The sequence below is a fragment of the Mastacembelus armatus genome, unplaced genomic scaffold (assembly GCF_900324485.2).
Source record: "Mastacembelus armatus unplaced genomic scaffold, fMasArm1.2, whole genome shotgun sequence".
NCBI classification, from domain to species: domain Eukaryota; kingdom Metazoa; phylum Chordata; class Actinopteri; order Synbranchiformes; family Mastacembelidae; genus Mastacembelus; species Mastacembelus armatus.
In genome coordinates, this window is record NW_022872917.1 from 30030 (window position 1) to 53642 (window position 23613).

The 23613-nt window shown below is 43.3% G+C and overlaps 1 protein-coding gene across 1 annotated transcript; it reads right to left on the bottom strand.

Annotated features, from left to right (window-relative positions):
* Nucleotides 1-513: 513 nt before the first annotated feature.
* On the bottom strand, nt 514-23417 carry emilin1b (elastin microfibril interfacer 1b). Its single transcript, XM_026301229.1, has 14 exons — nt 22919-23417; nt 17944-18069; nt 16965-17185; nt 16532-16782; nt 15602-15775; nt 14421-15317; nt 13396-13726; nt 13023-13250; nt 12692-12940; nt 10029-10220; nt 7385-7483; nt 2875-2892; nt 1870-2004; nt 514-1644 (listed from the first exon to the last, which is right to left on the bottom strand). Exons 1-14 carry the CDS (start codon nt 23050-23052, stop codon nt 1322-1324), a joined length of 3378 nt encoding a protein of 1125 aa, XP_026157014.1. The 5' UTR covers nt 23053-23417; the 3' UTR covers nt 514-1321.
* Nucleotides 23418-23613: the final 196 nt, after the last annotated feature.

Here is a 23613-nt window from a genome sequence, read left to right on the forward strand (position 1 = left end):
TGCCATTCATCCATGACCATCACCTTATGTTACAGCATGATAATGCACGGCCCCATGTTGCCAGGATCTGTGCGCAATTCCTGGAAGCTGAAAACATCCCAGTTTTTGCATTGCCAGCATACTCACCAGACATGTCACCCATTGAGCATGTTTGGCATGCTCTGGAACGGCATATACGACAGCATGTTCCAGGTCCTGCCAATATCCAGCAACTTCGCAGAGCCATTGAAGAGGAGTGGACCAACATTCCACAGGCCACAACAACCTGATCAACTTTATGCGAAGGAGATGTGTTGGACTGCGTGAGGCAAATGGTGGTCACTTGGGACCCCGGCCCCAATAATCATGCTATCTAATCAGCATCTTGACATGCCACACCTGTGAGGTGGATGGTTTATCTCGGCAAAGGATAAGTGCTCACTAACACAGATTTAGACAGATTTGTGAACAGTATTTGAGAGAAATAGGCTTTTTGTGTACATAGAAAAAGTCTTAGATCTTTGAGTTCAGCACATGAAAAATGGGGGCAAAAACAAAAGTGTTGCATTTATAATTTTGGTCAGTGTATATAGATGGACATCCATCTGTAGGTCCAACACTTTGGAAAACTGATGTCAACATCTGTAAATCTGATCAATAACAGAGACAAAATTAAAGCATAAATCAATCACATCAATAACAGACAGATATTAATCAGATGTTCTGTTCATGTACTTATCTTGCTGCCATTCAAAGGATAAAACCTTTTGGTTCATGGCTACATGGTTTTTAATATAACAGAAAACACTGGGCAAACTTTACATCTTTATCTCCAATACACTGCCCCTACAAATCAAGACACTGGTTGTTCATGTTGTGGTTGTAATGATGTCTGCAGTCTACGGATGACACTAACAACACCACAGACATTTAACACCCTAATTTTTGACTGTGGGACTTCATGTGCTTCCAAAAACTTGCCTAGACATTTCACGCAGCTGCAAAAAAACAGGCCTCCCAGACAACAAATGATCCCAGTCCCAGATTTCAGTCTGTCCTCAGAGTTGAATCATGTGACCTAGAAGTCTGCCAAATAGATTACAACAGTGAGACAGTAATGAGTTCCTAGTGTCATCCATATTTGAAGACATATAAAAACTCTACAAAATTAATTGATATAACCAGTCAGATCCTTGCGAAGAGCATACACAAAGGTTCATTTAAAATATTCTGGATCACTCCCAAATGAGGGAGTTGCATCACACACTGCCTTGCCACTTCCTGTGGGTTTGTCTTAAACAATGTTGTTCAGGTTCTCTTTCTTTCTTTCAGAATGAACCCATCACATATCCTCATACAGCAGCATCCCACTGAAGATGGTGAAGGGCTCTACAGAGTGCGCCAGTTTGCCCATCACCAAGTCGATGCACACAGTGTCCCGTGTTTTCAGAGGCAGGATGATGTTGAAGACAGCCAGAGAGCCAGGAGTGGTTTTAGCCTCAGCCACAGGGTTGTTCTCTAGACCTTCAGGCTGGTAGCCTCCAGAGTCCACCCGAGCCACGCCATAGTTAGACTTAGACAAAACTGCCTCAATCTTCTCATTCTTATGACCCGTCAGAATGGCACTGAAGTAGTAATGTCCATCTACAGGGGCGGTGAAAATACCTGAAGGTGACACATTTACAATTCAAATTTTTATCAATGAAAGGAAACACGATCAATCGATCAATACTGAAAACACATCAGTGACATGCGTAGTTTTAGTTTCCACTGTCTTCCTCAAGGACAGTTTAATGTCTATAGAAGGAGCTTCAGATCGAAATATCAAATCTGTGGTTGCTAGATGACCTAATCATAATCATTTCTTGAGACAGCCACGCTCTTGTTTACCTGTTCTTGGGTCATAGAAGCCTCCTTTATTGACAAAGATCCTGTCAAAGATGATAGTTCCAGCTCTCTCCATGGGGACTGTGAGAGCCGCAGAGAATGACAGTCTGGGTACATGCGCATCAGCACCAGGCAGACCTGAAAACACATACAGACATACATAGTGCCATGTATTACAAACACAGCACTACAGAGAAAAACTGCATTCATGACAGTGTAGGGCCTGGGCAGGGCAACCCATGTTCTTTAAGCGCCACTGCCCTGCTTGTTTTCCAACTATCCTTGCCCTACCCACTGCTGTGCTCATCCAATCACAAGCTAGAAGATACAATTCACTTTGTGTTCCCCCTCTCTACCCTCATCTGAGATGGTATCTTTCAGCTTGTGATTGGTTGAACCCAACCGTGGGTAGAGCAGGGATAGTCCATGACCACGAGTCGCCGAGTCCTGGTGTGGAGGATTCTAAAGCCAAATTAATTCAAGTTCAGCGTTACTGGTGCACAGCTTCCTACCTAGACATGAATGGACAATGGACTTTTCTCTCTACTTGTCCTCTTAGATTACATTTGACACTATTGACCACAACATCTTATTACAGAGACTAGAACATGTGACTTACCCTAATCCTGTTAAATGTTCATGTTCATTATATTTTCAGATTATAGTGGTTTTTGCTTTGATGTTGCCAATCTCTGTATTCAGGCATACATATAGACTATCACTGCCCAATGCTGCTACATATCAAATTGCAGTAACATGAAAAACGAATCAATTTTCAATAATTTTAATTGATTTTGTAGATTTTAATTAATAATTAGAATTCAAAAATTGTTTGATGATCTGAACATTCCGTGGTGATACCTCTATTTTGTATTAGTGATGGGCACCAGGCTTGGTGATGCTACCTACAACAGATTCCATATGATCACAGTCAACATAAATGACTGATGCTTTTACCCATTTCAGCTTGCTCACTGCTGTGACACAAAAAAAAAAAAAGAAACATACCTGGTTCACCTTTGGGACCTGTAAGAAAACACAAAATAAAATGATAAAATACAAACCACTGGGTTTTAGTTAATAAGAGAAGGTGTAAATCTAGATATTTAGTGAATACATCTGAAGATTTCCCCAAAATATTAATATAGAGGTAAGCCTGTTATTAATTATCCTCCCTTATTTTAAGGCAAGGCAAGGCAAATTTATTTGTATAGCACCATTCATACACTACGCAATCCAAAGTGCTTTACAAGGCATGTAATTACATTAAAAGTATGAAAAAGAGCATCTAAAAACAAAATTTTTTTAACATAAAATAAATTTAAATCAAATAAAGTAAATTAAAATAATTATTAAAATTAAAATTAAAATAAAAATTAAAACTGCCCCTCCTTGAACTGCCACCTTATCGTGGTGGAGGGGTTTGAGTGCCCGTATGATCCTAGGAGCTATGTTGTCCGGGGCTATATGCCCCTGGCAGGGTCTCCCAAGGCAAACAGGTCCTAGGTGACGGACCAGACTAAGAGCGGTTCAGTGACCCCTTATGGAGCGACAATTGAGGACCGTGACGTCGCCCGGCATGGCGAAGCCGGGGCCCCACTCTGGAGCCAGGCCTGGGGTTCGGGCTCGTAGGTGAGCGCCTGGTGGCTGGGTCTCCCCCCATGGGGCCCAGCCGGGCAAAGCCGGAAAGAGTGACGTAGGGCCGTCCTTCTGTGGACCCACCACCCGCAGGAGGATCTATAAGGGGCCGGTGCATAGTGGATCGGGCAGTGGTCGAGGACGGGGACCTCGGCGACCCGATCCCTGGATGCTGAAACTGGCTCTAGGGACATGGAATGTCACCTCACTGGGGGGGAAGGAGCCTGAGCTTGTGCGGGAGGTTGAGCGGTACCGACTAGAGATAGTCGGGCTCACCTCCACGCACAGCCTGGGCTCTGGAACCCAGCTCCTTGAGAGGGGCTGGACTCTCTTCTACTCTGGAGTTGCTCGCAGTGAGCGGCGGCGAGCTGGTGTGGGCTTGCTCATAGCTCCCCAGCTCAGCCGCAACGTGTTGGAGTTTTCCCCCCAGAATGAAAGGGTCGTTTCCCTGCGCCTTCGGGTCGGGGATAGGTCTCTCACTGTTGTTTCGGCTTATGGGCCGAACAACAGTGCTGAGTACACGGCCTCTTTGGAGTTTCTCGGGGGGGTGCTGAAAAGTGCTCCTACCGGGGACTCCATAATTCTGTTGGGGGACTTCAACGCTCACATGGGCAGCGACAGTGAAACCTGGAGGGGTGTGATTGGGAGGAACGGCCTCCCCGATACGAACCCGAGTGGTGTTCTGTTGTTGGACTTCTGTGCCAGTCACAGTTTGTCCATAATGAACACCATGTTCAAGCATAAGGGTGTCCATCAGTGCACATGGCACCAAGACACCCTAGGCCAGAGGTCAATGATCGACTTTGTAGACGTGTCATCTGACCTTCGGCCGTATGTCTTGGACACTCGGGTGAAGAGAGGGGCAGAGCTGTCAACTGATCACCACCTGGTGGTGAGTTGGATCCGCTGGCGGAGGAGGAAGCGGGACAGACTTGGCAGGCCCAAACATACTGTGAGGGTCTGTTGGGAATGTTTGGCCGAACCCACTGTCAGAGGGGTCTTTAACTCACACCTCTGAGAGAGCTTCTACCAGATCCCGGGGGAGGTTGGGGACATTGAGTCCAAATGGACCATGTTTTCCACCTCCATTGTCGACGCGGCGGCTAGGAGCTGTGGCCGTAAGGTTTCGGGTGCCTGTCATGGTGGCAATCCCCGAACCTGGTGGTGGACACCGGAGGTAAGGGATGCCGTCAAGCTGAAGAAGGAGTCCTACCGAGCTTGGTTGGCTATTGGGACTTCTGAAGCAGCTGACAGGTACCGCAGGGCCAAGCATGCTGCAGCCCAGGCGGTGATGGAGGCAAAAACTCGGGTATGGGAGGAGTTCGGTGAGGCCATGGAGAAGGACTACCTGTCGGCCCCAAAGAAATTCTGGCAAACCGTCCGGCGCCTCAGGAGGGGGAAGCAGTGCTCTACCAACGCTGTTTACAGTGGAAGTGGTGAGCTGCTGACCTCGACTGGGGATATTGTCGGACGGTGGAAGGAATACTTCGAGGATCTCCTCAATCCCGTCAACACGTCTTCCATAAGGGAAGCAGGGGCTGGGGATTCGGAGGCTGATCCATCCATCACCCAAGCCGAAGTCACTGAGGTAGTTCAGCAGCTCCTCGGTGGCAAAGCACCGGGAGTGGATGAGATCCATTCCGAGTACCTCAAGTCTCTGGATGTTGTTGGGCTGTCATGGCTGACACGCCTGTGCAACATCGCGTGGCGTTCGGGGGCAGTACCCCTGGATTGGCAGACCGGGGTGGTGGTTCCTCTTTTTAAGAAGGGGGACCGGAGGGTGTGTTCCAACTACAGAGTGATCACACTCCTCAGCCTCCCATGGAAGGTCTACGCCAGGGTGCTGGAGAGGAGGATCCGGCCAGTGGTCGAACCTCAGATCCAGGAGGAACAATGCGGTTTCCGTCCTGGGCGTGGAACACTGGACCAGCTCTACACACTTTCGAGGGTGCTCGAGGGTTCATGGGAGTTTGCCCAACCAGTCCACATGTGTTTTGTTGGCTTAGGAGAAGGCATTCGACGGGGTCCCTCGTGACATCCTGTGGGAGGTGCTCCAGGAGTATGGGGTCCGGGGCTCTTTGCTGGGGGCTATCTGGTCTCTGTACAAACGGAGCAGGAGCTTGGCTCGCATTGCCGGTAGTAAGTCAGACCTGTTCCCAGTACACGTTGGACTCCGGCAGGGCTGCCCTTTGTCACCGGTTCTGTTCATTACTTTTATGAACAGAATTTCTAGGCACAGCCAGGGGCCGGAGGGAGTCCAGTTCGGGGACCACAGGATTTCATCTCTGCTCTTTACAGATGATGTTGTCCTGTTGGCTCCATCGAGCCAGGATCTCCAGCGTTCACTGGGGCGGTTTGTAACCGAGTGTGAAGCGGCTGGGATGAGAATCAGCACCTCCAAGTCCGAGGCCATGGTACTCAACCGGAAAAAGGTGGTTTGCCATCTCCAGACCAGGGGAGAGATCCTGCCTCAAGTGGAGGAGTTTAAGTATCTCGGGGTCTTGTTCACGAGTGAGGGAAGGACGGAACGTGAGATTGACAGACGGATTGGGGCATCGGCAGCAGTAATGCGGTCGGTGTACCGGTCTGTTGTGGTGAAGAAGGAGCTGAGCCGGAAGGCGAAGCTCTCGATTTACCGGTCAATCTACGTTCCTACTCTCGCCTATGATCATGAGCTCTGGGTCATGACCAAAAGAACGAGATCGCGGATACAAGTGGCTGAAATGAGCTTCCTCCGCAGGGTGGCCGGGCGCTCCCTTACAGATAGGGTGAGGAGCTCGGTCACCCGGGAGGAGCTCGGAGTAGAGCCGCTGCTCCTCCACATCGAGAGGAGTCAGTTGAGGTGGCTCGGGCATCTGTTTCGGATGCCTCCTGGGCGCCTTCCTGGGGAGGTGTTCCGGGCATGTCCCACTGGGAGGAGGCCCCGGGGAAGACCCAGGACACGCTGGAGGGACTATGTCTCCCGGCTGGCCTGGGAACGCCTCGGTGTCCCCCCGGAAGAGCTGGAGGAAGTGTCCAGGGAGAAGGAAGTCTGGGTATCCCTGATTCGGCTACTGCCCCCGCGACCCGGCCCCGGATAAGCGGTAGAAGATGGATGAACGGATGGATGGAAAATTAAAATTAAAATAAAATTAAGAAAACAAGGATGAACAATTATTTGAAGGCAGCAGTAAACAACAGTGTTTTCAGTCCTGATTTGAATGAGCTGACAGTTGGAGCAGACCTCAGGTGTTCAGGAAGTTTGTTCCACAAGTGAGGAGCATAGTAACTGAATGCTGCTTCACTTTGTTTGGTTCTGGTTCTGGGAACACACAGTAGACCTGTCCCAGATGACCTGAGGGTTCATAAGGAACTAATACATCTTGAATATATTTTGGTCCACAACCATTTAGTGCTTTAAAAACTAGCAATAATATTTTAAATTTTATCCTTTGACTAACGGGAAGCCAGTGTAGTGATCTAAGAACTGGTGTGATATGGTCCAGTTTACTGGTGTTTGTAAAGACTCTGGCAGCAGCATTCTGGATTAGCTGCAGCTGCCTGATTGACTTTTTGCTAAGACCTGTAAACAAGCCATTACAATAATCTAACCTACTGAAGATAAATGCATGAACAAGTTTTTCTGCATCTTGTGTAGACAGAAAACCTTTTATTCTAGCAATGTTTTTCAGGTGGTAATAGGAAGATTTAGTGATGGATTTTATGTGGTTGTTAAAATTCAGGTCTGAGTCAATGATTACGCCAAGGTGTCTGGCTTGATTTGTAGCTTTCAATGACATGGAGTCAAGATGAGCAATGACCTTTGACCTTTCAGTTTTGGGGCCAAAAACTACCTCTCATAGTAATCATATATAAATATAAATAATATGAATATAAATACCAGGGAAACCTCGTGCTCCACTTTCTCCTTGTCGTCCAGGAGGCCCCCTGGGACCAGGCAACCCACTGACACCTCTTTCTCCCGGAGGTCCAGGAATACCTGCGTAATGATGAATGGTATGAAAAGAGTGGTAACATGACAAGAGTGGAAGCAGCTCATATATTACTGTTTTATACACATTTACCCCACTGTTCAGCATGACACATGATGGATTTAAATTAAGTTAACTGGGTTTGAGCATGGTGCAAACAATTGTGTGAAGGTGAAGCTTTCACAGTTTTAAAAGGTTGAAAAACATCTGTGATCAACACAGACTTCAGTGAAGTTCCCAAACATTCCTTTCTTTAAAATAAACTGTTTATGGAAATATAGAATTTCAGCATTTAGCTGAGCTCAAACATTAGGCTCTTCACATTTATAACAGTAAGCAGCATTTGAAATTCGAAAATCTCTCAGCAGCACCTGTCCAAAGCAACAAAAGTTTGTAAGGCCAGAAATTATTGTGTACTAAGAGCTGGTAAAGGAGAGCAGCTAGAAATACTCTTCAAAGAGCGAATGAAACAGTTTCTGGATAAAAACCAAAGTATGACTCCATCACAGGATCAAAAGATACTAAAATGCTCATATCAGTGGGCATTATTGGTCTTAAAAAAAAAGTTCTCATAATCAAATGTCAAATTAAAATCATGCACTGAACCTGTTACAAAGAATTTTTAACTGCAGCTCTACTAAATGTGACCCATAGAAATAAAGACTACTGATTTTAACATTTGGTAGCTTTGGACAACCAAATTTAGTGGCCTGGTCACAGTACTGAGTTCACTAGGGTGATAAAGCTCGACTAATAATAAAGTCCTTTGTATAATAATTTTATCCTCTGTAGCTGACCATGGTTCGATATTGGCCTTAAATTAACAAATGGACCAAATTAGTCAGCATGATAAAACCAATAACTTCTCTTAGTAGTCTGCTGTGTCTATTTATAATTTGTTCTTTCACCTCTATAATAATTAATACTTTTGAGTTAGAATGTCTAAATCATGAACACTAGCGTGTCATTGAGCGTACTTACATGTACTTACATGTACTTACATGTCAATTATACAGTGTATTCAGTATTCACAGCACTTCACTTTTTATTGTTACAGTCTTATTCCAAAATGAATTAAATTAATTTTCCTCAAATTTCTACAAGCAATAACCCATAATGACAACATGAAAGATGACACTCAAAATTGAGCTCAAGTGCATCCTGTTTCCAGTCATTTGTCCACATACAGTATGGTAAATTCAGTTGATTGGACATGATTTGGAAAGGCACACACCTGTTTGAATAAGGTCCCACAGTTAACAGTGCATGTCAGAGCACAAACCAAGTCATGAAGCCCAAGGAATTGTCTGTCAGAGCACAGATCTGGGGAAGGGTACAGAAAAATCTCTGCTGCATTGAAGGTCCCAATGAGCACAGTGGCCTCCATCATCTGTAAATGGAAGAAATTTGGAACCACCAGGACCCTTCCTAGAGTGGGCTGCCCGACCAAACTGAGCAATCAGGGGAGAAGGGCCTTAGTCAGGGACACGACCAAGAACCCGGGGGTCACTCTGAAAGAAAGTGTTTCTTTGTGGGGAGAGAAGAACCTTCTAGATGAACAACCACTGCAGCACTCCACCATTCAGGCCTGTATGGTAGAGTGGCCAAATGGAAGCCACTCTTCAGTAAAAGGCACATGACAGCCTACCTGGAGTTTTCCAAAAGGCACCTGAAGGACTCTCAGACCATGAGAAACAAAATTCTCTGATCCCATGAAACATAGATTGAAGTCTTTGGATTGAATCCCAAGCATCATTTCTGTAGGAAACCAGGCACTGCTCACCACCTGGCCAATACCATCCCTACAGTGAGGCATGATGGTGGCAGCATCAGGCTGTGGAGATGTTTTTTTAGCAGCAAGAACTGGGAGACTAGTCATGATCTTGGGAAAGATGAATGCAGCAATGTGCAGCGACATCCTTGATGAAAACCTTCTCAAGAGTGCTCTGGACCTCAGACTGGGGTAATAGTTCATCTTTCAACAGGACAACGACCCTAAGCACACAGCCAAGATAAAGGAGTGGCTACGGGACAACTCTGGATGTCCTTGAATGGCCCAGCCGGAGCCCAGACTTGCACATCTCTAGAGAGATCTGAAAATGGCTGTGTATTCACGCTCCCTATCCAATGTGATGGAGCTTAAGAGATACTGCAAAGAAGAATGGGAGAAACTGCCCAAAAAATATGTGTTCCAGGCTTGTAGCATCATGCTCAAAAAGACTTGAGGCTGTAATTGGTGCCAAAGGTGCTTCAACAAAGTAATGAGCAAAGGCTGTGAATACTTGTGTACATCTGGTTTTTATTTTATTTAATAAATTTGAAAAAGATTTCAAACAAACTTCTTCACGTTGTCATTATGGGGTATTGTTTGTAGAATTTTGAGGAAAATAATGAACTTTTCCATTTTGGAATAAGGCTGTAACATAACAAAAGGTGAAAAAAGTGAAGTCCTGCTAATACCTTCCAGATGTACTGTATAGGCTATAGAGAGCTGTATGTAGTATCATCAGGTGACTGAAAAATAAATACAGAACCAAGTAGAGTCCAGCTTACCAGTACGGTCATGCTCAGAGAAACTGTGCAAGTCTTTAAGAACGTGGTACATGCTGGAGTTGAGGTTTTTCATCCTGCTGTGGATATCTTCCTGGTTCTTCTGAATAAAGTCCAGGATTCCTCCATGATGGATCACTGAGTCATTCAGACCAGAAACACACGTCCACAAACTTGACACATGCCGATTCAGTCCTGAGCCAGGGAAACATCAAGAAAACAGGATATGTTAACTTCATATTACCTTTGACTCTGACAGAACCATAAGATATAAATCAATTTCAGGCCAACAGACTCCGATTGCGCCACCTTTTGTAGGCAAGTTGAATGTAAGTGGAAGAATACTGTGTATTTCTCGAGAGGCTTTTAAAGAATGTCTTAGAATATCAATCTGCATTAAAATCCACTAAATCTCAGTATCTCTCTAGGAGTACACCTAATAGCCATAGGCCTTATTGCTCTCTAATTTAGCCTAACTAACCCATGTTCTAACCTAATTTAGATCCTTTACTTTTATCAAATTTTAGACCTATTTCTCAGATCCAATTTTTAGCCTACATATTAGAAAACAGTTTTTAAGCAACTACTTTACACCATTTACACCAAACGATTTGTGTTAAAAATTTCAGTCAGGTTTCTGTGTGTGCGCCATAGCACTGAAACATCTATCCATCCATCCATTTTCTATACCCGCTTTTTCCTGTCTCAGGGTCACGGGGATCTGCTGGAGCCTATCCCAGCTCTCTCTCGGGTGGAAGGCAGGGGTACACCCTGGACAGGTCACCAGTCCATCACAGAGCACTGAAACAGCTTTATTAAAAGTTACTAATGATATTTTCTTATCTGGATAAGAAGACTCCTATACTACTGCTTCTCTTGGACCTCACCACTGCTCTCAATACAGTTGACCAAAATTACAATTTGGGTTACAATTGCTTACTTCGCATTTTACAGGTGTAAGGTGTATTATTTTTATTAATGATAAAAACTCCTCATCTGCCTCTTTGTGCCTCAAGACTCTATTCTTAGTGAAGCCTTGTTCTCTGTACACAGGTGTATCTCAATTAATTAGAATATCATCAAAAAGTTGATTTATTTCAGTAATTCAATTCAAAAAGTGAAACTCATATTATATAGATTCATTACACACTGTGATATATTTCAAGTGTGTGATTCTTTTAATTGTGATTATTATAACTTACAGCTAATGAAAACACAAAATTCAATATCTCAGAAAATTAGAATATTGTGAAAAAGTTCAGTATTGGAGACATGGAGTGACATTCTAATCACCCTATTGACTCAAAACACCTACAAAGGTTTTCTCTGTTGTGGCAATGTCTGTTATGCTGTTGCTATATACCAATGTTTACGTACTGCACAATAATATAGTCACTTTAAGATTAATTTATTAATATATGCCTTATCCCTTATCTATCTGAACTCCTCAATATTTGTCAGCCAGACGGACTATTGATAATTTCTGATAAACTGCTTTTAGAAGTACCTATGACTTGTTCTAGAGACAGAGAACAAGCTTTCGCAGCGGTGGATCACAGATTATGGAACTCTCTAACGCTTCAAATTACATTTACTACTTGTCTTAGTGCTTTTAAGCCTCTATTAAAAACAGTTTTTCTTTTGTTTTGTTTTTTTTTTTTTTTTATTAAGGTGTATAGTCATGGTCCTTAATTTTTACCTGTACATCCTCTCTCTCTTCAGTATTTTTATATTGTGAACTTAAACATGCTATAGAAATAATCTTTGATTTGATTTTGTGCTCACATTGTTTTAATTTATAGGTACTGACCTAAATAACCTGACCTTTCATACACTAGTCAAACTTACTAGAAGGGGTTGTATCTCAGTTTTCTTCCCATAAGTCTACCAAAAATAATTTGGAACCTTTTCAACCTGCTTTAAGGGCATGTCACTCTAATGAAACTACTCACTGAAGTGGTAAATGATTTTTCTATCAGGTGCTCAGTTTTCACCTTTGTGCTTCTCGTACTTAATTTCAGTGCAGCTTTGACACCATTTTCTTATTTCTTGGATCTTCTTTACACCAAGCAGAATGTATTTTCCTATTTGCAATTGCTGATGGGCCCTATTCTTTGTATATTGATAGCTCAAACTATAAACCAATGTGCTCTATTCTATACACATCTATACATCTGTCTGTGCTGGAAGATGAACCACTTCTCATCTCTCAAAGGATGTGATACGCTGTACATACTGTAAAGACCCTCAAGTCAAAATAATTGTTTTAAATTCACTGTGGACAGCAAAGAAAGAATTTCATTGTACAGGAAAACATGTTTTCCTCACTGTGCATATGAGAATAAATGCTTTGAATTTTAATTAAATAAACATGGATTTCAGTCGACTTTAAAACACTGAACAAAGAACACAAATCATGGTGCCGTTGTGTTCACAGACCTTCATTTAACTAGCATCATCTTAAAATTCAGTTATGTTGCTGCAGTAAACTGTCAGCAATAGCACTAATAAATTTTGAAGACTTTACAGCACCCATGACCTAGTTCTATCCAATGTTTTACTTGCTGAACCTGCTGTTTTGCCTCCTGAATCAGTCTGGGTGTGTTTACACAAGGAAGAATATTTAAAAACTCAATTAAAGTATTTTAAGGGGAAATAAACCATACCTTCTTTTATCTTGTGAATGGAGTCAGAGAGACCATCCAACCTTCCACAGATCCCCTCCAACTTTGACACCCTCTTCTCCAGCCCATCTCCAGACCTCTTACACTCTCCCATCTCCACTAGCATTGAACTTTCAAAACGCCGAATGTCTTGGTTCATCCCATCCAGCCGGTCCCGACTCTCCTCAATGTGCTCTGTCACCTCTTGCTGGATTTTATCAAGCTCGGAAATTATCTTGTCCTTGGTGTTTCCTGGTGGGCGTTAGACCACAAATAAGTGAACATTGGCAGATACACTAATGAATGAAGTTTGTTTTCTCTGAGCCAAACTCACCAAGGTCAGTGATGACACTACCGTGTTTCTGTACCGTATGTTCAAGTCCCTTCAGAGTGTTGTTGATGTAGCTGAAGGTAAGGATGACCTCAGACAGTTCACCCTGCAGTGCCTTTATCTGGTTGTTGTTGAGGGTGCCTCCGATCACACAGTGGCCATCTAAAGGCTTCTCAGCATCCAAGCCAGGTCCACTTCTACTGGTGCCAGAACTGCCACCAGAGCCACCACCTATTGAAAGAGTTTAGTTTGCATAGATCTTTAGTTATCTGTTCATCAAAAATAATGTAGGGCAGATTTTTAAAAAATTCTGCTCCATCAGTGCATTTACTGATATGTTCCAGATATAAATCACATTACTTTTGGTTGATCTGACCTGTGGCTGTGTCTGAGCTGCTACATTGGCCAGTGCACCTCCTGACATCATCTTGCAGCAGGCGAACTTCATCCTGCAGGTGTGAACAGATCTGGAAGCAGCCATCTTTCCCTGAGTCCAGTCGGTTATGGAGCCTGTTGATGTGGCTCTGCATGCGCTCCAGTGCATCATGGGAATGATTCTTCACTCTGCGTAGCTCATTCTCTACCTTCCCACACAGCTCGCAGTCCTGTCCCAGCAGCTCCACCTCCGTCACAATTCGATTAAAGTGTTCACCGTGATCACCCGTCAAAGCTTTGATCTTACGGACGTCATGGCTCAAGTCCAAAACCTGGACAATGGTTTACATGTTCACTGAGATCATATTCAGCAGAACAAGCATAACAATCTCAATCATATCACTTTATTCTGAGTTCTTTGACTGATGGGAAATTTCAATGACATCTTAATTCTAAACTGTTTTCAGTCAATTATGGTTCATTATTTTATGTAGGAAAAATATTTACAAAAAATAATGAAATATGAATGTGTCACATTGACTCTGCTTCATTTCTCTCTTGTTTCTGTGCTTTACCTGACCTGCATAACAGACTGATTTCACCCAGTTGTCTTATGTCCTAGAGTTTTCTACCATTTCTCTGTGCCTGCCAGTGTGTTTCTCATTGAGTTACTGACCCCCACCCTGCCTTTGCCTGAGGTTTGTACCTTTGCTGGATTTGTGTTCCACTGTTGCTGAACACTGCTTGTTACTCTGACTACACCTTTAAACCTGCACCTCACCTGTTTACCAAAGTTAACAAAGGTAAAGGTAAATAAATCCACTCCAATGCAAAATCCTGCAAACAATCATATTTTTTTATTCTTTCTTACACTTTCATATTGTTAATTACCCTTTTTTTTAAACAAATGCAATTAAATATGTCTAAAACTGTTTTTTGTATTTGTAAGATGCACTTCTCTCCCTTCTATTTTTTAAATGCTTTTTAAAGCAGAGTTGATATTTTACAAACTGATTTGAGTCTCACCTTGTCATACAGGGAGTCTCCAGACACCGACAGGTCTTTGAGTCGAGTATTAAAGTGTCGAATCTGATCCTCGTTGGCCACAACTCTCCACTCTAGTGATTTCTCTGTTGTATTTTCTCCGCCTGCCCCAGATATTCCTTCCCCTGCACTTCCCCTCCTTCCACCTCCATTGGTTCTTCCTCCTGATGCTCCGAACCCTCCTCCTCCATTTCCTTGGTTAGCTCCCCTTTCTGCTCCTTCAGGCCCTCCACAGCTGCACTCCTCTAGCCGCTGCTTCATAAGGGATGTGTTGTTTTCCAGCTTTGACAGCCTTTTATCATGGCCACCCAACCTGTCCTTCATCAGCCCTACATCCAGCTCCACATCTGAGATTCTGAAGGCCTGGTCATCAAACCGGTCCAGGAACACAGTTCTCAGGTCCCTCAGTTCTCTGTGAAAATAGTCTTTTAAGTCGTTCTCCAGGTACGAGATGCTCTGTTCAGTATGCCGCATGGTATTGTTGACTTGCTCTGCCAGGTCTTTCAGCTGATTGTCCAACTTATCCTCTGTCACCACACCATCCACCCTGCCAGTCCCACTGCCAACATCAAATCTTCCTGCTGTAGCCCCGCTGTCCTCACTGTTGCTGCTGGCACCTCTTCCACTGAGCTGCTTGTTCATGCGGTTCTGCAAAAGGTCGAAGTTCTCTGAGGCCAAGCTGATCTTGCGTTCAGCATCAGATATGCGGTTTTGAAGGTCACTGACAGTGTCACAGCATCTCTGCAAATTCACCTCCTCCTGCTGCAGCATGTCCAGGCCCTGCTGGTATCGAATATCCATGACATTCAGTTGTTTCTCTAAAGCTCGTATCCTCTCCCGATCCTCCTGCTGCTGTCTGCGAAGATCCTCCACACCAGCCTGCAAAACACAGAACAGAGAATTTCTTATTCCTGAACTACACATTTGACTTCACCTGGACTGCTGTTTATGTTTGTGCATTGTCTACTGCTATTTTACAACAACACAAAGGGGCTAGTTTATATTTTGAAATATATTTATGTACCATGCATTGGATTGTTCTTTTACTTAACACTGTAGTCATTAGTTGAGCACCAGAAAATTTGTATTTTCAGTGTGTGATTTAAAACATATTGTCTCTGTGGTTTTGTGTTATTGTCTCGTCAAAGAGGCTCATGTGAAACCTGACAGGAGGAGCAGGACAGTGAGACTCTCCTCTCCAGCTCCTTCAGGATCTCCTCCTTCAGCGAGTTCAGCCTCCCTCCACTCAGTATTCCTCCAAATGGACCTCCATCCAACTCATGCATTTTTCCATTCACCAGGTGGTTGTTGATGCTGACCAGGGTTTTATCATGAGCCTGTTAGAGGAGAGATGCTTCAGCTACACTTATGATTAAAACCCAAAGTAAACACAGAACTGCAAAACCCAGATAGTTACTGTATGTCTTTACCCATCCCACATTAGGTGGCTCTGTCATCCCTTCATCAGTCACTGGCAAACCATCAGACCCCCAGTGATGTGAAATGATCACAGTCACCCTAATGATGATGATTGCAATTATTTGTGTAAGATGTAAGATTTTATTTTCTTCTAGTTCAAAATTGATTAAAACAGTTTATTAGTGTTAACAGTCTGATGTTTTTCCTGATTTTTCCATTCATGACCTGTCAATTCCCTTTTCAAACTGTAAAACTAGAAGTTCTGGCAGGAATACCCAAGCAAAATATGCATCACACTATGCTGAACTGGCTTCATGAAATAATTTCTAAATCTTTTTTGGGTGTAGAGGTCCAGATGATCCACTGATAGCTACAGTAAATTTTCCTAGTTACAATTTTTTTGTTACTGTTTCCCTCATCTTATGTAGATTTTGGAGTCCAGGGTTCAACTTGGCAGAGGAACATGAATAAGAATTTAATGCATTTTGTATTCATGCATCTGTGTTGTTATTGTTTTGTAACTGTGGTAGATAGATAGAGGTTAAAGGAAACAAATTATACTTAAACTGTGCAGTGCCGTACATTGTGCAGCATGTCTTACTTTCTAAGTACTGTATTAGTATTGGGCTGCCTCAATCCAGTACTCAGAGGTAAAATAGGAAACTGTGGCTGACCTGGGTGCGGTTGTCCAGTTGGTCAAGTTTGGTCTGAATGCTGTAAATTGTCTCTTTAATCTCTGGCTGAGCTGCATCCGCAGGGTTTCTTCCTCCTTCCGAGATAACTCCCTTGCTCAAACCTGGTTTGTTGACTTCCTGCTGAAACTGTTCATTCATGGTGTTCAGGGTGGATTGAAGGTCTTGGAGGTTTTTGGTCAGACTCTGGATCTTCTCCTCCAATCGTCTGATCTTCTCATTTTCAACCCGTCCTGTAGAAAAGGAAGCAATAGTTTCAAAGCTCCACATACAGAATGTCTTTCAGTTGTAAGCTTCATACCTGAGTACAGTAATAAGAGCAGTTCATACAGGTCAGCACAGATGAATGATTTTGTTTCCTTTCATTTGATTTCAGGAATGTCACATCAAAACCTCTAAATAAGAGTCTGCCTACCACTGTGTCCTCCACTATGTCCAGATCCAGTACTGCTTCCACCCTGCCCACGGCTTGTGGCCCCACCCTGTCCCGGCTGAGGTCTCGTCGTGGATATCTGGGTCCCACCAAGGAGTCTGTCTGTGCAATCTTCTCCACTGTATCCATGGCAACACTTCCACTCCATCTCTGTAACCATTTTGTAGGCCACTTTGTACCGTGGCCTCACGTAGGTCCGATAGCTGCACAGGCAAATAAAAAAGAACAAAGAAATCTCTGCTAATCTGCTAAGAAAGAAAGTTACATCATAAAATAGTATAAACAGTATTATACTATGCTCTACCTATTAATATTTTACTATATAGATATCAACATAATGAAGACTTGCTGTCTAATTTCAGATCTGCAGATTTTAACATAAACAGCTCAACTGAACTTTAGCTCAAATTGTATTATTTTAAATTATTGTTGTTACTTATTTTCATCAGACCCTCGGGTCAGGCTTAAACAATTTAATCAACTGGTCTATAAAGTGAAAGTAAAAGCAGACAGAATCTATCTGTGGGGATGCAGAGCAGGTCATCAGAGAGTACTTATGAGCTGAAATAGTGACTAGATATACATCATATAGAGAGCTTTGACTGCAGCGTTACCTACTAACATCATCCTGCACCAACAGTCCTGTGTGACATGTGTATGTACCAAGAGGGCACCTAGCTCAGCAAGCTTGTGTGTAAACACACAGTTGTGTTAACACACTTAAGTGTTAGGGTCTATTCCAACAGAGATTTGTACTGCATGAAAAAAAATGTAGTCGTTGTGGTGGAAATAGGGTGGAGGGGGTTGTTTCCTGTACTGTAAGACAATGAAATGGGTTCAGTTGGTGTGAGCAGCTGGATTTTTATTCAGAGACAAGTGTGAATATGTAACTCTTGTAACCTTTAATGCAGTATTCAATCAAAGCTTTCAAATGTGTGTCCATGTGTGGGTGTTTACTCACATCACCACCCTGCTGCACTGTCCACTCCCCCAGTTGCAGGGATGATAATCAGGCTTCACATAGGTTTCAACTCCATCCTCAACTACACAACTCACTGTCTTTGTGACTACATATGCACACCAGTTCCTGTATAACACACACAAAGTTCACATCTTTACTGTAACATACAGACAAAACAAAAACACAAACGACATGAACAATAAAGACCTGCAGCTGAAGTCCTTTAACCCTTAAAAGTCTCTGATCAGATCAGAGACTGATCTGGCAGGTTCACGATGCCACAGAACAAAAGCAAAGTCATGTCGAGTATTGCTGTGCAAGATTGCAGCTACTCCTCCACCTCGACCTGTGCTTCGAGGAATATGACAATTTTTATGACTGAGGGGGTTGATTCATTTAGACTGACATATTCATCCTGCTGTAACCAGGTTTCAGTAAGAGTAAGTCAATTTGGTGATCAGTTATCAAATCATTTACTAACAGAGATTTAGACGAAAGAGACCTGATATTTAATAATCCACGTGACTGTTCTGTTTTTCTCTTCAGTAAAAGGAGTGGTCTTAATTTTTATTAGGTGTTTATGAATAACTCCTCTTGTGTTAACTTCTGATTTATGTGATTCAGTTGTTCGAGGAGCAGACAGCCTCTATGGGGGTTTGGGGGGGATTTCCTCTCTCTGCATAGCTGATCTCCCATAGAGACTTTTATTTTGAAAATGCAGTGTTTCTCCCATATTTAACTTTTATTTTGAAAGTGGTGGGTGTCTTTTGTCTGAGTCAAAATAATGAGGCTATAACTAAAAAAACACATCACAGGTAGTATTCATAAAGCTTCTAAGAGTCCGCCCAGAGAGCTGCTAACGTAGCTTGATGCTTCATAAGAAACTCATATTTTTGCTAGAGTCTACTCTTCAAATTTAAGCACAATTGCTGGGAAACTTCCACAATTTTAATATTCTTAGAATACATGTAGACCCTCTAAACAGAAATTAGGATCAACTGATCAGGATCAACATATTTCTTTCTAAAGAGATTTGTCTTTTCTCTGTTTCCATGTTCCTGATCAGATTCTCCAAACATTGCACATATCTGCAGCCAGCTTTATGCACACTTAAAGACAACAGCACTCAGTGTTCATCTGTGAATGCAATTGTTGGTTAAGATTTAAAAAAAAAACAAAAAACAACTCAGCACGTGGGGCGGACGTCAGCTGTAATAGCCATGCAACATCAGCACCTGATAGACTGTGTAAATTAAATTGTCTGGTTCATTTTTCAGGAATGCAGAACAACAAGCAGCAACTCAACTTTTGCAGTCCCATCTTTAAAAAAAAATCTGTTGGCTTTATCAGAAGTCATGTGGTCAATAAAGCATTTTAAAACTGCTACCCTTTGTTTTCCATAGTCAACATAGAGAGTGTCAGGGATTTGCACAGGAGTAGGACCCAAATGCAGACAAACAGAGGCTGGATGGCAAAGTGCAGAGGTTTTATAAGGACAGGTCATAGCAGTGCACCAACACAACACATACACCAACCCGACACATGCAGTTGCAGTTCAAACCTCAGCTTTGTTTGTGTGAAAAAGGGTGTGCAGAGTCCAAAAGCGCCAATAGAGTCCAACAAAACCCAGGAGGAGAAAACACAAGCAGGAGAGCCACAGGAATTCAGGAAACAAACAGCAGCAACTGAGGAGAAGATGCTTGGGCTTAAATAGTGTGTGAGCAGGGGATAACAAGACACAGGCTAAATCAATCGGGACAGTAAAGACAAAATCAGCACCAACCCCAACCCTAACCCAGGAGACACTAGGGGACATGAAATACAGCAAAATAAAAGTCCACAAGCAGGAAGTCAGTGCAGGTTGTGATGAATGAGAAGCTAACTGATCCTAACCCAATTCAGAAAAATATACAAAGGTGAGTCAGTGTGAGTTCACTGAATAATACATAAACAGGGTCTATAATTAAGAACATTCTGTATTATGTAGAGATATTCAATTAGAAAACTAATCAAACACTTTAAAATAATGATAAAATCTGACATTAATGGTTATGTCTAAATTGTAAAACAGACTGTCATACATAAAATCAATGTCTACAGGTAGATGTTTCATACAAATATACAGTCCATTACCATGCATTTCATTTTGATCTGTCAGAGACTTATCAAGCTGACCACATAAATAAATAATATAGCCTCCCTTTAAGAGAGGTTTCTTCTGCTACTCTTTCACAACTATAAAATATTGTTTCGGAAATCTATCCATCCATCATCTATACCCCCTTAGTCCTAACCAGGGTCCCAGGGATCTGCTGGAGCCTATCCCAGCTCTGTTTGGGTGAAAGGTAGGGGTACACCCTGGACAGGTCACCAGTCCATTACAGCATGGAGCACCTTCCTCCTAATTTTTCCCATTAAATGTGTGATGTAATATGCAATATTTATATATTAGAAACAATTTAATCTGTGAGCTAAATTGATTGAAATGAGCAGACGACCTTCAAATAATATCAGGTTTCAGTAAGTGTCATACTCATGTAACAACAACAACAACAACAACAATAATAATAATAAACTCCATGGACCAAGGAGTGGAGCACAACCTGAGGGGAAAATGGTAGGGTTAGCGTTAGGCTACGGGTTGAGGCTGAAAGGATCAAAGACAGGGACTGCCAGGTGAAGTGGGTCCATGGGTGGGCAGAAGATCTGGCCAGGAAACAGAGTGTACACCGGAAACAAACTGTCAGACTTGACAGAAGTGGTGGTGTTAGACCTAAACGCAGGAGTCCTACAGGCAGGTGGTGGGCAGGGGCCTCAGAATTACACAGTGACCCAGTGAGAATCTGGCTGGAGCCTAAAAAGTTTATTATTTATTGCTTTACATTAGACATATCAGCACCATAACTTTTTACTTGTAAGAAAAGAGATGTTCAAACATTCAGTTCTTGCAGAATTTTTCAGGGTCAGGATTAGCTTGATCAGCTCAAACCTTCACTGCTATAAATCAAGTGATTTGGTCTCCAGTCTGAAATCAAACACACACATTTAGAGCCTGGTGATTCAATCTGAAACTGGAGGAATTTCACTTTTTCAGACATTGTGATCAAATGTTAACAGAAAACTTGAGCGGTACTGACAGATTCTGTTTTGGGGACAGGTGACCTGGAAAATAAGGACCAGCCTTCTTAAAGTCCATCTGCCCATTAACTAACCCTTATCCTGTAGAAGTAACTAGGCTGCCGGTTGTTGCTGTTAGGTGACGGTACAAACCACTTGTGTCTCTATTTTTAGGGTTAGACTTTAAACTGACTTTCATTTGTTTGCTAAAGACTTACCATAACTCTAATTTATATTCTGTGGCTTTTTGTGCTATCCCACAATCCAACTGTGGAGACAGATGTACATCTAGATAACATCAATAACGATAATTCTTCCTCCGTCACACAGACGCAGACACAGACACACTACCCAAACAAGTAGAAAGAAAAAGCAGCCATCTTAAGACATAAAGAATTAAAAAGCCACTTGGAGTTCAGTGTCTTGCCCAAGGACACTTTGACGTGGACTGGAGATGCTGAGGATCAGACCTTCATTTTGTGAACTACCTGCTCTACCTCCTGAGCCACAGACACCCCCTGAGAAAGATCCATAAACTGCCTTCTCTGAGTCCTTAGTTTTTGGACTGAATTCTAGAGGTCATCAGACTGCAGGAGGCAATCCAGCCAGGCAAAAGAAGGTAGAGGTATGGGGGCTCTAGCACAGTGTTGCAGGAAGGAGGACACTAGAGACTGCTAACACCCATGTCATGTTGATTTTGTGCCAGTTGTGGCAGCACAACCAGGTCACCTCGGGCAGCTGGAAGCACAAAACAGGGCGGACCCCAACAGGAGCATAGTGTAACCAGCTCCCACAAGCTCACAAATAAACCTCAAGGGGCTTATTCAGGACCAGGGGTCACAGGCAGGCAGGTTTTCCCAGGAGCCCCTGAGCTACTAGGCAGCACATTTACAGGATGGATGTGTGCTGCAGACACTGTCCCAAGGTTAGAGGTTGCAGTTCTATTGCAGGCCCCCACCAACCTCAGGAGTCAGAGGGACATCAGTTACAGAGCTCCTGAAGGCCAAGGTATTGGCGTAAAAAAAACACTGTCAATTCAGATGTATATTAGACCTAAGGTCCATGCTTACCTCTATATGCTTATACTATGCCTACCTCTCATATTAGTAAGTAACATTTCCTGCGGCAGTTCCACAATAAAAGCCACCATATGTTCTCATGGTTTTCGCAGAGAAAACTGAGCACAGTGAAGACATGAAGCAGTGAGATGTCTCTGATAGACTGGTCTGATCAGTGAAAACCTTCACAGACGCTTTGCTGCAAATCATGGTGGTTTACTATATTAATGCTCCTCCCCTCCTGCAACGTGCAGTCGCACAGAATGACAGAAACAACTGACAGATGGGTCCTTATGGAGATTTTCTTTCCGATGGGCCTGGGGTCCCCTATGCTGTTGGGCCCGTGCATTAAAACGGACTGGGGGGTGGGGGGTGGGGGGTCAACACAACAAGTAAAATCAGGAAGTAAATCAGGACAGTGCAGAATTATAATGTTTTTGATCTGAAGTTTTCACAGGGAACAGAGACACGTGTCAGAATAAAAGTCTCTATGAAAAGGGCCTATATAATCGATGTGTGCTGACAAAATGGTCACATCACAAACACCAACAGCTGTTCTCAGCCAAAGTGATGACGCATTTAGGGTTTCGTCAACCTTTAACCTGAAATAAACGGAGCAACTGACAGCTCCGTTTCCATGGAAATACAGCACTGCTGCCATTTAAACACTTCCTGTAGACTCCTTCACAATAAAATACTGTAAGGTCTCCAACCCTGACGTCATCAGCATCTCCTCCTTCATCTCCACCCTCACCATCATAATCACCATCATCCTTTTTTCCGTGCACGTGTCACCTTACCTGTGTCTGCTGGCGGCGCGGGCTCCCTGCGCGTGTCCGTCTGTGTACAGGCTGTAGGAGGGCCGCAGCGGGAACGCGCTCATGGCGTGTCCGCAGGTCAAGAGCGGGAGCAGCAGCAGCAGGACTGCGGCCATCCCGCTGATCAATATACGATCAATATAAGTTATCAATACAGAGTTTGATCAAGGCGTCAACTGGAAAAACATCCATCTCCATACAGACAAAAAGTTTCCATACAGTACGCCCTACAGACCCATGATCCGGATTCGGATCCAAAGTCACCGAAACCGGACCTGAAGCCGAATCCAGTCTCTTTTGATCCGCTCCACGTCCCTCTCTGGGTCCAAGTCCTTTAAAGTCCTTACAAGTCCTTTAATCCGGTTTAAATTCGGTTTAAATACGGTTTGATGCGGTCACAGTTTGTCCATCAGAACTTTTCATGTGAAACAAAGAGAAGAAAACGTTGCGACAGACTGAACCGAGACCAGCTGCTCCTCCTCTTAATCACCGCCCCACCGAACTCTCCCCGCCCCTGCCCGAGGAGAAACCAGACACGTGCAGCTCGGCACTCACACCTGAAACATCACGGATGGATTCGGCCCTGATAGTCCCGACGCCTTTCAAGGCTCGGGTCAAGCTTTGACTTTAGTTAATCACTGACTCTGTTGATTTCTTAGAGTTAGGACCACTCTCAC

Excerpts from the sequence above, each read along its gene's own strand:
- emilin1b (XM_026301229.1), bottom strand. The coding sequence starts at position 23,052 with ATGGCCGCAGTCCTGCTGCTGCTGCTCCCGCTCTTGACCTGCGGACAC. Across the intron at positions 18,070-22,918 it reads CGCGCCGCCAGCAGACACAG|GAACTGGTGTGCATATGTAG; the intron begins GTAAGGTGACAC and ends TGTGTTATACAG. Across the intron at positions 13,251-13,395 it reads CAGCTCAGACACAGCCACAG|GTGGTGGCTCTGGTGGCAGT; the intron begins GTCAGATCAACC and ends CTCTTTCAATAG.